The sequence below is a fragment of the Ursus arctos genome, unplaced genomic scaffold, assembly GCF_023065955.2.
Source record: "Ursus arctos isolate Adak ecotype North America unplaced genomic scaffold, UrsArc2.0 scaffold_1, whole genome shotgun sequence".
NCBI lineage: Eukaryota > Metazoa > Chordata > Mammalia > Carnivora > Ursidae > Ursus > Ursus arctos.
In genome coordinates this window covers 4,187,445-4,201,742 of record NW_026622763.1, presented here as the reverse complement: position 1 = coordinate 4,201,742, position 14,298 = coordinate 4,187,445, and the positions used below count along the sequence as shown (strand labels likewise).

Sequence of the window (14,298 nt, the reverse complement as noted above, 5' to 3'; positions counted from 1 at the left end):
AATGTACTCTGTTGTATCTTTCTTCTTGCACTTACGGGTATGAAGTCCATGAATGTCACTGCATGTAGCTGCAGATCTTTCATTGTCAGTATAGTAGGTCACTGTGGGAATCAACTACAAATTATCCATTTTACTGTTAATAGGCATTTAGATAGTTTTCACTTTTCAGTAGTGCTAGTAATATTCCCACACATCCCTTTTGGTGAACTATTCACCATTTTTATTGGATATATACCTAGAAGTGAAATTGCTGAGCAATATTGAATATATACTACATAATTTAAAAAAATGTTAAATGAAATTCCATTGCATAAATATACTATAGCTTCTTTTTTTTTTTTTCTTAAAGTAGGCCCCAAGCCCAGCATGGAGCCCAGCACAAGGACTGAACTCAGGACTCACAAATCAAGACCTGAGCTGAGATCAAGAGACATCTGTCTCTTAACCAACTAAGCCACCCAGGCATCCCAACTATAACTTTTTAAACCATTGTATCACCGGTGGACTTTTAGGTTATTTCCAAATTTTTTGTTATTATCCACAACTTGGATAAAAATCCATATGTACTTTGAGGCCTCGTTAAACGATTTCCTCAGGAAAAAAATGTTTGAAAATACGTGTGCTGGGTGAAAAGACTGATGCATATTTTATTTTTTGTTATATATTGATTTTTCTTCCTGGTCATTATTTTTTTTAATTTTGATTTTTAAAACCACTTTATGGGTGATAGGTATTAAGGAGGGCACTTGTGATGAGCACTAGCTGTTATATTTAAGTGATGAATCACTAAATTGTACACCTGAAACAAATATTACCCAATATGTTAACTACAATTTTTTTAAAAACTTGAAATCAAAACAAATAAATAGAACCACTTTATTGATGTATAATTTACATACAATAAAATGGCTATTCTAAGAGTGGAGAGTTCAACAAGAGTTTTTTTACGTTCTTACCAACAACCTAGGCACAGAATGGCTGGGTCAAATGTTAAGTGTTTGACTTTATGAGACTGCTGGAATACCTTCCAAAGTGGTTGTATCCATGTTATGTTCCCGTCAGCCAGTGTATTAGAGTTCTGGCAGCTCCTAATCCTCACAATTCTTGATACACAGACATTCTAGTGGGTGTATAGCGGGTCTCTCATTGTGATTTTTTTTTAAGATTTTATTTATTCATTTGACAGAGAGAAAGACAGCCAGCAAGAGAGGAAACACAAGCAGGGGGGGTGGGAAAGGGAGAAGTAGGCTTCCAGCAGAGCAGGGAACCGGATGTGGGGCTCAATCCCAGGACCCTGGGATCACACCCTGAGCCGAAGGCAGACGCTTAAGGACTGAGCCACCCAGGTACCCCTCTCGTTGTGATTTTAATTAGAATTTCCATGACAAGGATGTTGAAAATCTTTTATGTGACCACAGGTTATTCATATATATCTTTCTTTGTGAGGCATATGTGTCTATCTTTTGTCTGTTTTTTAGTCAATCAGCTTTATTGAGGTACAATAAAAAAAAACCCCACTAATTCTTTATATAAAATCAGATAAGATTTTACAAAAAAAGACTGTACTACACGGCTCCTGGGTGGCTCAGTTAAGCAGCTGACTCTTAATTTCGGCTCAGGTCATGATCTAAGCGTTTTGAGATCGAGCCCTGCGTCAGGCTTCGCACTGGGTGTGGAGCCTGCCTAACATTCTCTCCCTCTGCCCCGCCCTCTAAAAAAAAAAAAAAGTATACAGTACTATAACCACAATACAATCACGATACAAAACATTTTCCATTATTTTCACTGGTTCATTCATGCCCCTTCGCAGGCAATTTCCTCCCTCCCACCCTTCTGTACCTTAGAAACCACTAATCTGCTAATACTATAGCTTTGTGTTTTCTGGAATTCCATGCAAATAGAACATATGCTATGCGGTTCTTTGTTTTTTAAGATTTATTTATTTGAGAGAAAGAGCATGTGTGTCGGTGCGTTGGGGGGGATGGGGAGGGAGAGAAGGCAGAGGGAGAGAATCCCAAGCAGACTCCCCGCTAAGCCCAAGGAGGGGCGTGATCCCAAGACCCTGAGACCACGACCTAATCTGAAACCAACTGTTGGAAGCTCAACCAAGTGAGCCACCCAGGCACCCCAGTACAACGTGGTCCTTTGTGTCAGCCTCCTTCTCTTAGTACAGTTGACCCTTGAACAACATGGGTTTGGATTGCATGGCTCCACTTACATGTTGATTTTTTTTTTAAAAAAACATTTTATTTATTTATTTGGGAGGAGAGAGAGAGCATGAGCAGGGGCACGGGACAGAAGGAGAGGGAGAAGCAGACTCCCCACTGGTCAGGGAGCCTGATGTGGGGCTTCATTCAGGACCCTGAGATCATGGCCTGAGCCGAAGGCAGACACTTAAATGACTGAGCCATCCAGGTGCCCCTATGTGGATTTTTCTTTTTTCTGATAAATACAGTACAGTGCTGTAAATGATTTTCTCTTTCTTATGCTATTTTTAATAAATTTTCTTTTCTCTAAGCTTACTTTATTATAAAAATACAGTATATAATGCATATAAAATATAAATATGTATTGTTTATGTTATCAGTAAGGCTTCCGTTCAACAGTAGGCTATTAGTTAAGTTTCTGCAGAGTTTAAGTTATACTCAAATTCCTGACTGCACGGAGGGTCAGTGACCCTAACCCCAAGTTGTTCAAGGGCTAAGTGTATAATGCTTTTGAAGTTCATATGTTGTTCTATATACCAGATGTTTGTTCCTTTTTAATGTTGAGTAGTATTCCACTGTACATGTAAACCAAACTATATTTAGTCACCAGTTAATAAATTCTGGGTTGTTTCCAGTTCTTGGCTATTATGAATACTGCTTCTGTGAACATTGAAGTATGGGTCTTTGGACATACATTTTCATTTATCTTGGGTAAATATCTAGGAATGGGACTGCTAGGTTGTATGATTAAGTTTATATTTAACTTTATAAGACACTGCCAAACTGTTTTCCAAAGTGGCTAGATTATTTTGCATTCCCACCAACAATGTATGACTTCTACTTGCTCCACAAACACATCAAACTTGGTATTGCTGGTCTTTTAATTTTAGTCATTCTACTGGATGTGTACTATTTTCTGTGGTTTTAATTTGCATTGCCCTGAGGATTAATACTATTGGGTATTTTTTATGTGCTTACTAGACATTCAGATAGCATCTTTGGTGATGTGTCTATTCAAATATTTTGCCCATTAAAAAAAAAAATCAGGCTGTCTCATATAGCACAAGCTATTGACTTACAAGGGTTCTTTATATATTCAGGATGTAAGTTCTTTGCAGATATATTTATTGCAACCGTCTTCTCAATTTGTGGCTTGCCTTTTTATTAATAGTGTCTTTTGAAGAGTAGACATTTTAAATTTTGATAAGGTACAAAATACCAGTTGCTTTTGTAATTAGTGTTTTTTTGCAATCTAAACAATTTTTGTTCACCCCAAGATCGTAAGCAGTTTCTGTATTTTCTTTTAGAAATTTTAAGTTTTAGATTTAGATCCATAATGATACTTTGTGAGTTAATTTTTCTGTACGGCGAAAGTAAAGGTCAAGGTTCATTTTTTCCATATGCATATTCTGGTGTTCAAGCACTATTCTGTTGAAAAGACTATCATTTCTCTATTGAATTATCTATGTACATTTGTCAAAAATCAATTGACCATTACGTGTGTGTCTATTTCTGGATCCTCCACTTTCAGTGATCTGTATCTCTATCTTTATGCCAGTATCACACTGTCTTGATTAGTGCAGCTTCACAGCAAGTCTTGAAGTAATGTAGTAGAGTCTTCCAACTTCCTTTTCATTTTTTTTTTTAAGGGGTCAAAATTGCTTTGGCTATTGTAGGTTCTTTGGTTTCCACATAAATACAAATTCAGGCTGGCAATTTTTACAAAAGGATATGATAGGATTTTGATTAGAATTTTTTTTTAATCTACAGATCCCTTTGGGTAGAACTATTATCTTAAAAATGCTGAGTGTTTCAATAGATGAAAATGATTGATCATTTCATTTATCTAGGTTTTTAATTGTTCTTAGTCACATTTTTCATAGTTTTCTAACCCCAAGTCTTACACACATTTTTGTTAATGTATCCTTAAGTATTTGTGGGTTTGTTTTTTGTGGGGTTTTTTTGATGCTATTGCAAATGACATTTAAAAAATTTCATTGTTCATTGCTAGTACTAAAAATATAATCAGTTTTTATACCTTGAACTTTTATTCTGCAACCTTTACTAATTTCACTTATTAGCTCTAATGGCTTCTTAAATATATGATCTTTATATATAATCATATTGTGAACCTTCCCTCCTGTCCAAACAGATTTTCCCCTTAAATTTTTAAGGGAAACAGACAATTTCATAACTCTCTCCCAAACCTATTTGTTCAGAAAAACATTGATTTTTTTTAATTTTTATTTATTATATATATAATATATAACATAATATTTATTATAATTATAAAAAATTTTTTAATGTTTTTTTTTTATATTATGTTAGTCACCATACAGTACATCCCTGGTTTCTGATATAAAGTTTGATGATTCATTAGTTGCGTATAACACCCAGTACACCATGCAATACGTGCCCTCCTTACTACCCATCACCAGCCTATCCCATTCCCCCATCCCCCTCCCCTCTGAAGCCCTCAGTTTGTTTCTCAGAGTCCATAGTCTCTCATGCTTCATTCCCCCTTCTGATTACCCCCCTTTCTTTATCCCTTTCTTCCCCTACCGATCTTCCTAGTTCTTATGTTCCATAGATGAGAGAAATCATATGATAATTGTCTTTCTCTGCTTGACTTATTTCACTTAGCATTATCTCCTCCAGTGCCGTCCATGTTGCAGCAAATGTTGAGAACTCGTTCTTTCTGATGGCTGAGTAATATTCCATTGTATATATGGACCACAACTTCTTAATCCAGTCATTTGTTGAAGGGCATCTCGGTTCCTTCCACGATTTAGCTATTGTGGACAATGCTGCTATGAACATTGGGGTGCATATGGCCCTTCTCTTCACGTCTGTATCTTTGGGGTAAATACCCAGTAGTGCAATGGCTGGGTCATAGGGTAGCTCAATTTTTAACTTTTTAAGGGACCTCCACACTGTTTTCCAGAGTGGCTGTACCAACTTGCATTCCCACCAACAATGTAGGAGGGATCCCCGAAAAACATTGATTTTTGACAATTTCACTATGATATAATGTACTGACAATTCTCTGTTAAGCTCTTTTCAGAATCATTTAGAACAAAAGAATCTTGGAAGAATAATTAAGAAAACTTGTTGTAATTCATACTTCTGACCTTTGAACATGTATTTGAAATCCTGATATGCTTAGGATGCCAAATTAGTTCTTCTAATAAAAGTAATAGGAAATATAGAGAAATATTTAACTCCTTACGGAAAAACGTTTATTTTCTTTCTCAGAGTCACTGAAGGAAAAAACACACACAGTATTCGAAGTTAAAATTATAGACAATTTTGGTTAAGTCAATAATTTCCTTCTCAACAAAATCTGAGGGCAATTATTACTAATTGACACCTTTTTTTGTTTTTGTGTGTGTGTGTTTTTTTTAAGGATTTTATTTATTTATTTGACAGAGAGAGACAGAGCGAGAGAGCAAGCACAAGGAGGGAGAGTGGCAGGCAGAGGGATAGGGAGAAGCAGACTCCCCATGGAGCAGGGAGCCCGACTCAGGGCTCGATCCCAGGACCCTGGGATCGAGACCTGAGCTGAAGGCAGACACTTTGCCAACTGAGCCACCCAGGTGCCCCCGATGCCATTTTTAATAAGCAGTATAATTCTTTGTAAATAGACGTTCAAAAATATTCTCTTTAAGCTATACTCCTTTAAATCATTCCATGAATTTATACCAAAGACAATTTGTCAAAAATATTTGTTAAGGAACAAAGAACTTTAAGTCGCTCTGTAAGGACTTGTTGACAACTATTTTGTGCCCTACAATGTAGCAAGTATAGCACATACAAAGGTACACAAGGTTCCAGATTCCAGGACACGATTCCAGCCTTCACTCTAGGAGGTCCTACCCCTGACTCCTGTGGTCTAGGCAGCAAAGACCTCCTAGAGAAAGTGACACCTGAGATGAAACCTCAAGGAAGGACAGGAATTAATCAGATAAGTGAGTGTGAAAAGGAAGAAGGAAGATTGTGGCAAAAGGAACAATGTATAAAGACTCAAGGTCAAGAATATTGGGAACTTTTTGTCCTTCATTTAGAAAATGAGTAGTTACTATTAAGCAGGAGACAAGAAACAGCTTAAAATTACTTCAAGTCTAAAGAGAACTAAGATAAATTTGTAACAAAAACTAAGTTGGCAGGAGGGAAGCAGAGGCTGAAACATCAGACAAAGGTCCATAGCTCACATGTACAAGCCAGAGAGACACAGCAATTAAAGATGATGCCTGTGTTCCTGGTTTGAGCAATGAGCAGATAGTTTTACCATTTACCATGATAAGGAACTTAGGAAGCAGGCGGTGAAGAAAAGGGAATAGAAAAAGGAATACTTTACTTTGCAATGTCATTTTTTTACTTGATATATATACAGAGAAAAAGACTACTTGAAAGAGTACCTCAACTTTAGCACTGATGACTGGACTGGATACTTTGTTGTGGAGCGCTGTCCTGCCCATTTTGGATGTTTAGCTGCATCCCTGGCCTTTAAATATCAGATGCCAACAGCACCCCCTAGTTGTGACAACCAAAAACGTATCCAGACATTGCCAAATACTCCCGGGACTGCAAAATCACCCCTGCTGAGGACCAGAGATCTAATAGAACTCAAAGGGCATACCACTAAAAACTAAGTGCATATATGTGTATATATTCAGTTGACCCTTGAACAATGCAGGGGTTAGGGGTGATGACCACACCGCATATAACTTTTGACTCCCCAAAAGCTTAACTAATAATCTGCTGACTGGAAACCTTGCCTGTAACAGTCGATTAATATGTATTTTGTATGTTATATGTATTATATTCTTACAATAAAGTAAGCTACACAGAAAATGTTATTAAGAAAATCATAAGTAAGACAAAATACATTTACAGTACTGTACTACGTTTATTGGAAAAAATCCACATGTAATGGACTTCTACAGTTCAAACCTGTGTTTTTCAAGGGTCAACTGTACTTTTTTTTCTTTTTAAACCTTCTTTCCTAGCTCATAGGCTCCTAAAATGCCTTACACACCTTTGGACTCCCTCATGGCACTATTATACCTCTGGGCCTTAAAGGAGAACAAGGAGAACACATTAATGTATTTAAAATATAGTTCTTGTAAGCCTTTTTTGCTATAAGTTTCACGTATAAGCTAGTATATGAGAAAGGATTAAAAAAGGAATTTTTAAAAAACCTTGTTTGTTTGTTTATTAAGGGTGGGAGGGGCAGAAGGAGAGGAAGAGAAAGAATCTTAAGCAGGCTTCATGCCCTGCGCAGAGCCTGAGGTGGGGCTCAATCTCACCACCCTGAGCTGAAATCAAGAGTCAGACAGTTAACCAACTGAGCCACCCAGACACCCTCAAAAAACCTTGTTTAAATTAGAATTGTAATACATCCTTCTTCAAATTCAATAAGCTATTATTTACTAAAATCCCACAAGGAATTTGCTAATTTTTAAATGAAAAAACTGGCAATATTCTTAAAGCAAGAAACAATATAGAAGAATGTCACATATCTCACCTGTGGCAGCTGGGTTTATCAATCCTGCAGAACCACTGTTTGCAATCTGTGAAGGAGCCTGGCTTAGCCCAGTGGAAGGGGTTCCTAACCGAGGAAACTGCTGAGAACTCATTTCCACCTGCAGTGCATACAGTCATATGGTTATTACTAAATTCTCACATTAGAATCAACAATGAGAAATTAAAGCATCTCCAGTACCTATACTTTCCCTTAGAAAAACAAATGCAGCTTCATTCACCTAGAAAAATTACTTGTGATCAACATACGGTGCAGAAATGATCTAAATTCTCTAAGTTTTTAAGGCACATGGATTCAAGCAAAAGTAAAATCGTTTGTGTGGTGTTGGGGTATACTATGACACTCTGTAAATACTTACAGATTACCACTCTAAAAAATCAACACTGAATTCTGTACAACAGCCATATGATGGGTATTAACACAATACGTAAGTATCTGTATAAAGTTTTATGAAAAATGGCATGTTCCTTTGAAAGACTGAAGCTCACACCAAGGTGAACACAACTGTCATCAGTATGTCATAGGAGGAACCTGAGGGGAGATGCCCTGTTCTAAGAAATCAGAAAGCTTGTATCAAGACCTAATCTAAAAGGAACCCTCAAATGGTTTTCTGCACAGGCCTCCATTTACCGACTTCCTCCCCCTTCTCTCACAGACCCTCCACTGAGCCAGAGGGACCAGAGACCTTCGCTACTTTCTCTAAAATCGACCCCCACTTTTCCCTCAGGAGCCAAGCTCTACCGATATTCCCAATTCGCACGCAACCCCACCCCCACCCCGAAGCCCACGGCTGAGATCGCATAACACAGGTTTCCAGACACACTTCGGGTGTCTGAGACTTTGTCTTGGGGGGGTAGGGAGGACGGCGTTCTGGGGAGCCCCAGGACAAGCGGTGTGCCTCTTTACCTGCAGCCGCCGCCCGCCGCCCGCACCACCCGCTTCCATCTCGCCGGGCTGGGGGTGCCGCGGAGGGCCCATTTCGGTGGCAGCGCTGGACTCCTGGGTCTTGGAGAGGACTCCTGCCGGAGCGCGCCTCGGGCCCGCCGCTGCCCAGCCCAGCCGGCCCCGCTCACCCCCGCCACCCCGCCGCGGCTCCGCTCCAGCCTTCTTCCCCCGAACCTGCCCCTACCTCCCCCGCCCGCCTATTGGCCCCACGCCGGGCGCGTCACTCGAGTCCCCGCACCAATCCGCGGAGGCCTGCGCGCTCTGATCCCGCCCCACCCTCCCGCCGACTCTCAGCCAATCAGGCGCGAGCCTCGCCGGGGCAGCCCAACCTCTCGAGGCTGAGCCAATGGTAGAGGAAGACAAGCGCTCCCGGAGAGGGGGGCGGGGAGGTAGGAGGCCCCGCCTCGGCCGGGGTCTGAAAGCGGCGGGCGCAGGGCCCGGATGTGGAGAGTCACTTTAAACTGCTCCAGGAGCCAAACTCCCTGGGCCGCCCGCCCGCCGGCGCTCCCCCGGCCGCTCCACTTCCCCGCCGGGGCCCACGCCCGCCACGCCCCCAAGCCCGAAACAGCCCACCCCTCCTGGAGCCTCTCCCTTCCTTGCCGCAGGACGCCAGGTCCCTGTCGCCGGCCCAACCGCCGTGCCCAGCTCGTGAAAGAGCCTAGATCTGAGCCGTAGGAGAGGAGGCACCGCTGCCCTTCCCCAGGGACGCACAGCGGGACGGACGCTGCAGCCCGGCTCGGCCGCCCCGCCCCCTCGTCTCCTCCCCTCTCCTCCCCTCCCCACCCGGGCGCCCGTCCCGCCATTACCTGGGTGCTGCGCCGAGGGGCCGCCGCGCCGCCTCGAGCTCGCTCCCGTGCGCTCTCCGCCTGTGGTGCGGACGCCCTCGGGCTCCGGACCCGCCGCCGCCGCCGGGGCGCTAGCACTCTGTCCCCCACCCCTCAGCCCAGCGCCGCTGCTTCCGCCGCCGTAACGAGCCTCTCACCTATTGGCTGGGGTAGGCCCCGCCCTCCTCTGGGGAAGCCAGTAACCACTCAGTATGAGCGGGAAAGCGGACCGGCCTGCCCCTTGGGGCCGCGGAGGCCTCTGGGAAATGTAGTCTCCAGTGTCAGGAGGGCGGGCCTGGGCGGGACCTCCAGGCGACCCGGCCGGTGCAACACACCCCTTTGCTGCCTGGAGTGGGTTCTGCCTTTTCTCTTTGCCTAGTAAAGAGGTAGTGGAGCCCATCCTTTTGCCTTAGCTGATGGCACTAGGTTTCATTTTACCAAGGGAAGTGCGGCATGGGAAAAGGCTAATGGAGGCAGACTATAGCGGGACGAAGAGGCCGCAGGCAGGGCGGAGGGTTTTCCTGACTGTGCTCACTTCCCCGCGCCGCGTTGTGGGACTTGATGTCACCACCGAAGGCGACGACCGGCAAAGCCTAAGCACCGTTGGAGAATCGGATGCGCTGAACTGGAGCAGCTCTGTCGGGTTTGCGCCGAGCGCGCCGCTGTTTCGAGAGCAGCGCACCGGGCTCGGCGGCCTCAGAGTCGTGCTCCCTCGGGTTAAAGCAGACTGGCTCAGAGAGGGGCTCCTGGCACAGGACTCGGGCACTGTGCACTTGCTCAGTTTTTCCAGATTACAAAGAAGAGAAAGGGGATGGTGTTGCTTTGTTGTTGTTTTGTTTGGGGTGGAGGATTGGAGTTTGTACACCTGTAGAAGTCTTAGCCAAAATTGGTGAAGCAAAATTTGGATATGTTAATAGAGATTACGTCCCCCTTCTCCTTTCCCAGATGGTAATTTAGGCCTGGAGTTTTGTAACTAGTTAGAAATAAGTGGGGGGTCAAATTCCTCTTTCCTATCCCGCACAGCTGTGTAAGATAACTGCTTGCTAGGAAGACCGTAGCTCATAGCAACAAGGATGAGTCTCAAGTACCCCTCTCCTTCCTCAAGCCACTTTCCTTTCTCACTTTCTTCCCTTCTTAAATTTCTTCTAAAAGTAACTGATGTGATACACTGTAGCCTCCCCTCTCCTTAGGCAGTCTATACCCCTTGTTGGAGTCTGCACCTGCCACCCTTCTCAAGCTGCTCCCCAAAAGTTGCCAGTGTCCTACTTCACCCAATGGTCCTTGCTTAGTCCTCCTTATGTCTAGCTTACCAACAGTAATTCCTCCTTAAAACGTTCTTCTCTTTTCCTCTATAACCACGCTCTCTCCTGGTTCCATTCCTATCTGTATCAAGCTCCGTTATACATTTTCTTTCTCAAAAATACAGCATTCTCCAAGGCTCCTACCATCTTATAATGCTGTACTATCTTCCTAACTGGTTTAACGCACTCTCACAGTTTCAAAGATCATTCTTGATAATGACTCAAAATCTTATCTAAACAATAATTTCTCTCTGAGTTGTACACCTACAGTCCCACAGATATGTCTTAAAATCCCCTGAAAGGTAACAGACTGAACACCTTTATTGATTTGCCTCATCTATGAACTCCTTTTGATTTCTGGGTTTGATAAATTACATCACCATCCTCTCCGGAGGCCTTTGGTTTTATTGTTGTTATTTTCCATTTTTCCATCTCCCAATGTCATTATATGTACCTTTGTACCCTGTTTCCAGTAGCTTCCATAGCCTTGGCTCAAGCTTTCGCTCTATCTTGTCTGGATTATAGTAGTGCTGTAATTGAGTGCCCCCACCTGCATCTCTTCCTACTTCCATTCTGTCCTCCACAGAGTTCTTTTCCTAAAACATTAATCTGAGTCCATTCTTCCCATCCATGGTGATCCAATAGCTTCAGAATAAATCTTTAAATCCTGTATTGAAGGTCTTAATAATTTAGTCCCTCCTACTCAAACATAGGGTACTCTCTCAACAGTAGTTTCCACCAGTTCTCCACACAGTTTGATTTCCAGTGCTTTGCTCAAGGCTGACATGCCTTCTATAAGGCCCCAACCTTCAGCGATCATTGGTAGAGTTCTGCCGATTCTACACTACCTACCTGGAAAGAAAATTATTTATCTTCTCCTACAAGTCTTCCATGAATTCTTCTCCCCTCTCCTCCGACAGGATACTTCCTAGAACTTCTTCAGTACTTCTAATATAGCACTAACCTGTCTACCCTGTATTCTTCCTGGAGTAGGCAGAGAGAGAGAAATTACTCATCTTTATACCTCCAGTCAAAAGGAAGGATTCGATAAATGTTTGCTGAGTATAGTCACAAACACATCATAGTAGATGGATGAAATCTGAGTTTTCCTTAGTTACGAGGGACAGTCTCTGCTGCTTTATTCGTATGTCTCCAGTCCTTCATATCATGGATACCTGAAGGAAAATCCATGGTTATGTTGCTAGGGTTTAGAATCCCCATCCACTGAGCTTGGTGTGCTGAAGACATACCAAGACAGTCCTGTTGCCCCAGCTGAGCTGAATCTTCCATACATCTCGGGTATTCAAGCCCCCTGTCAGTTTCAGGGGCTTATTAGTATCTTGGGTCTTGATAATGATGTTGCTCACATAGGATAGTTTGGATGGCTTGAGCAAAGACACCAACAGGTACCATAGCTGCTTGGTGGTTATCTAAAGTTAGGCAAGTAACTACTGCCCTCTTCCAACAAAGAGGACAGGTTCTCAATGCAAGCGTCCTGTGGTGGTCAGTCAAGAGTCAGTGGGTGGTCTATAAGTGTTGGTGAATCTGTAACAGGCCTTTGGCACTGGACCCCAATGGTTATCAGTCTGTAAGAGCCTGGGTGGTCTAATGACACTGTTTGTGATTCCTCTAAGTTCAGATACTCCCCTTGGCCCAACTCTTCAGCCAGAGAAAAATAGTCCCTTCCAGTTCACTCATCTGTAAAGTGATAATACCATTACTTATCTCCGTCTTATTGTATAGATTAAATGAGCTACAGATATAAAGGGTGTAATGCTTTTGAACTTTGACATATCCATTGTTTTTTATTTTTTATATTATTTATTTTTTAAATTAACATATAATGTATTATTTGTTTCAGGGGTACAGGTCTGTGATTCATCAGTCTTACACAACACCCAGTGCTCACCACAACACACACCCTCCCCAACGTCTGTCACCAGCTACCCCATCCTCCACTCCCCTCCCCTCCAGCAACCCTCAGTTTATTTCCTATGATTAAGAGTCTCTTATGGTTTGTCTCCTTCTCTGGTTTTGTCTTGTTTCATTTTTTCCTCTCTTCCTTTATGATCCTCTGCCTTGTTTCTCAAATTCTGCATATCAGTGAGATCATATGATAATTGTCTGTCTCTGATTGACTTATTTTGTTTAGCATAATACCCTCTAGTTCCATCCACATCCATGTAAATGGTAAGTATTCATCCTTTTTGATGGCTGAGTAATATTCCATTGTATATATACCACATCTTCTTTATCCATTCATCTGTTGATGTACATCTGGGCTCTTTCCTTGGCTATTGTGGACATTGCTGCTGTAAACATTGGGGTGCAGACACCCCTTCGGATCACTACTTTTATATCTTTGGGGTAAATACCCAGTAGTGCAATTGCTGGGTCATAGGGTAACTCTATTTTCAACTTTTTGAGGAACCTCCATACTGTTTTCCAGAGTGGCTGCACCAGCTTGCATTCCCATCTGTTGTTTTTATAACCTTCATCTGTTTATTACTCAGGCCAGTCTCAGCATCTATTTCCTCCTTCTGTGCCATTATCCCTACCCCAAATGCACCTATGCTAGGAGTGGTGGACAGATCCTAGGATGACCCTTTGTGATCCTCCTCCTGGTATTTGTTCCCTGGAGTAATTCCTTTCCCTTGAATGTGAGCAGGACCTGTGATTTGTTCTAACTAATAGAAAATGGCAAAAGTGATGAGATGTCACTTCCTTGACCATGTTATGTTCTTTGAGACTGTCTTGCTGTCAGACTTACTCTAGAGGCTCCTACTTGGCCTGATGAAGCAGCCATGTGACAAGGCAAGGAACTGTAGGTGGCCTGTAGGAACTGCTAGCAACTTCTGGGATTTGAGTGTGGCTTCCAGAAAACACCTGCAAGAGTTTGGACCCCCAGTCCTACACACCAAGGAAATGAATTCTGCCAACAACTGATTGAGCTTGGAAGTTGAATCTTTCTTAGTCAAGCTTCCAGATAAAAACCTAGTTCAGTTGATACCTTAATTGTCACCTTATGAGACTCCAAGTAGGAGACCAAGCTAAGATACACCTAAACTCCTGACGTACAGAAGCTATGAGATAATAAATGTGTATGGTTTCAAGCTGCTAAGTTTGTGGTGATTTGTTATGCAGCAATAGCTAACTGATACACCCAGAGTAGGGTGGCATCTGACCCTAGGGCATCTATTCTATAGGCTATCTTGAAGGAAGGTTCTGTTCAAACTAGAAGAAATGTAATTACCCAACCTTCTCAATTCTCTTCAGAATTTGAAATATAGAGAAGAAGAGAAGGAGCAGAAGCTGAAAAGCCTGAGCTTCATGAAAACCAAGAGAAAAGTGAGCCAGAAATAGTCTGGAGCCATAGACAGAAAAGAGCAGCATGGAGTTCCTGAGGATCACTGGTAGTCATGGGAAACCCCTAGAAGCAGAAATACATAGGGGCCAATTCACCAGGCAGTGGGTGG

General features: G+C 42.6%; 1 protein-coding gene across 12 annotated transcripts in view; it reads right to left on the bottom strand.

Annotated features, from left to right (window-relative positions):
• The window catches only part of SAP130 (Sin3A associated protein 130), a 79,267-nt gene extending 69,633 nt beyond the window's left edge, over positions 1 to 9,634 (bottom strand). For 11 of the 12 annotated variants that reach the window (XM_026510227.4, XM_026510231.4, XM_026510233.4 and 8 more), the window contains exons 1-2: positions 9,504 to 9,634; positions 7,735 to 7,852 (exon numbers count right to left, since the gene is read on the bottom strand). In XM_026510227.4, coding sequence (XP_026366012.1) covers positions 7,735 to 7,846 — 112 coding nt within the window. In that variant the 5' untranslated portion in view covers positions 7,847 to 7,852; positions 9,504 to 9,634. Of the gene's footprint in view, positions 1 to 35; positions 4,419 to 7,734; positions 7,853 to 9,503 lie in introns of those variants that run through there. The other variant, XM_057316902.1, reaches the window with a different exon arrangement.
• Between the last annotated feature and the right edge of the window lie 4,664 nt (positions 9,635 to 14,298).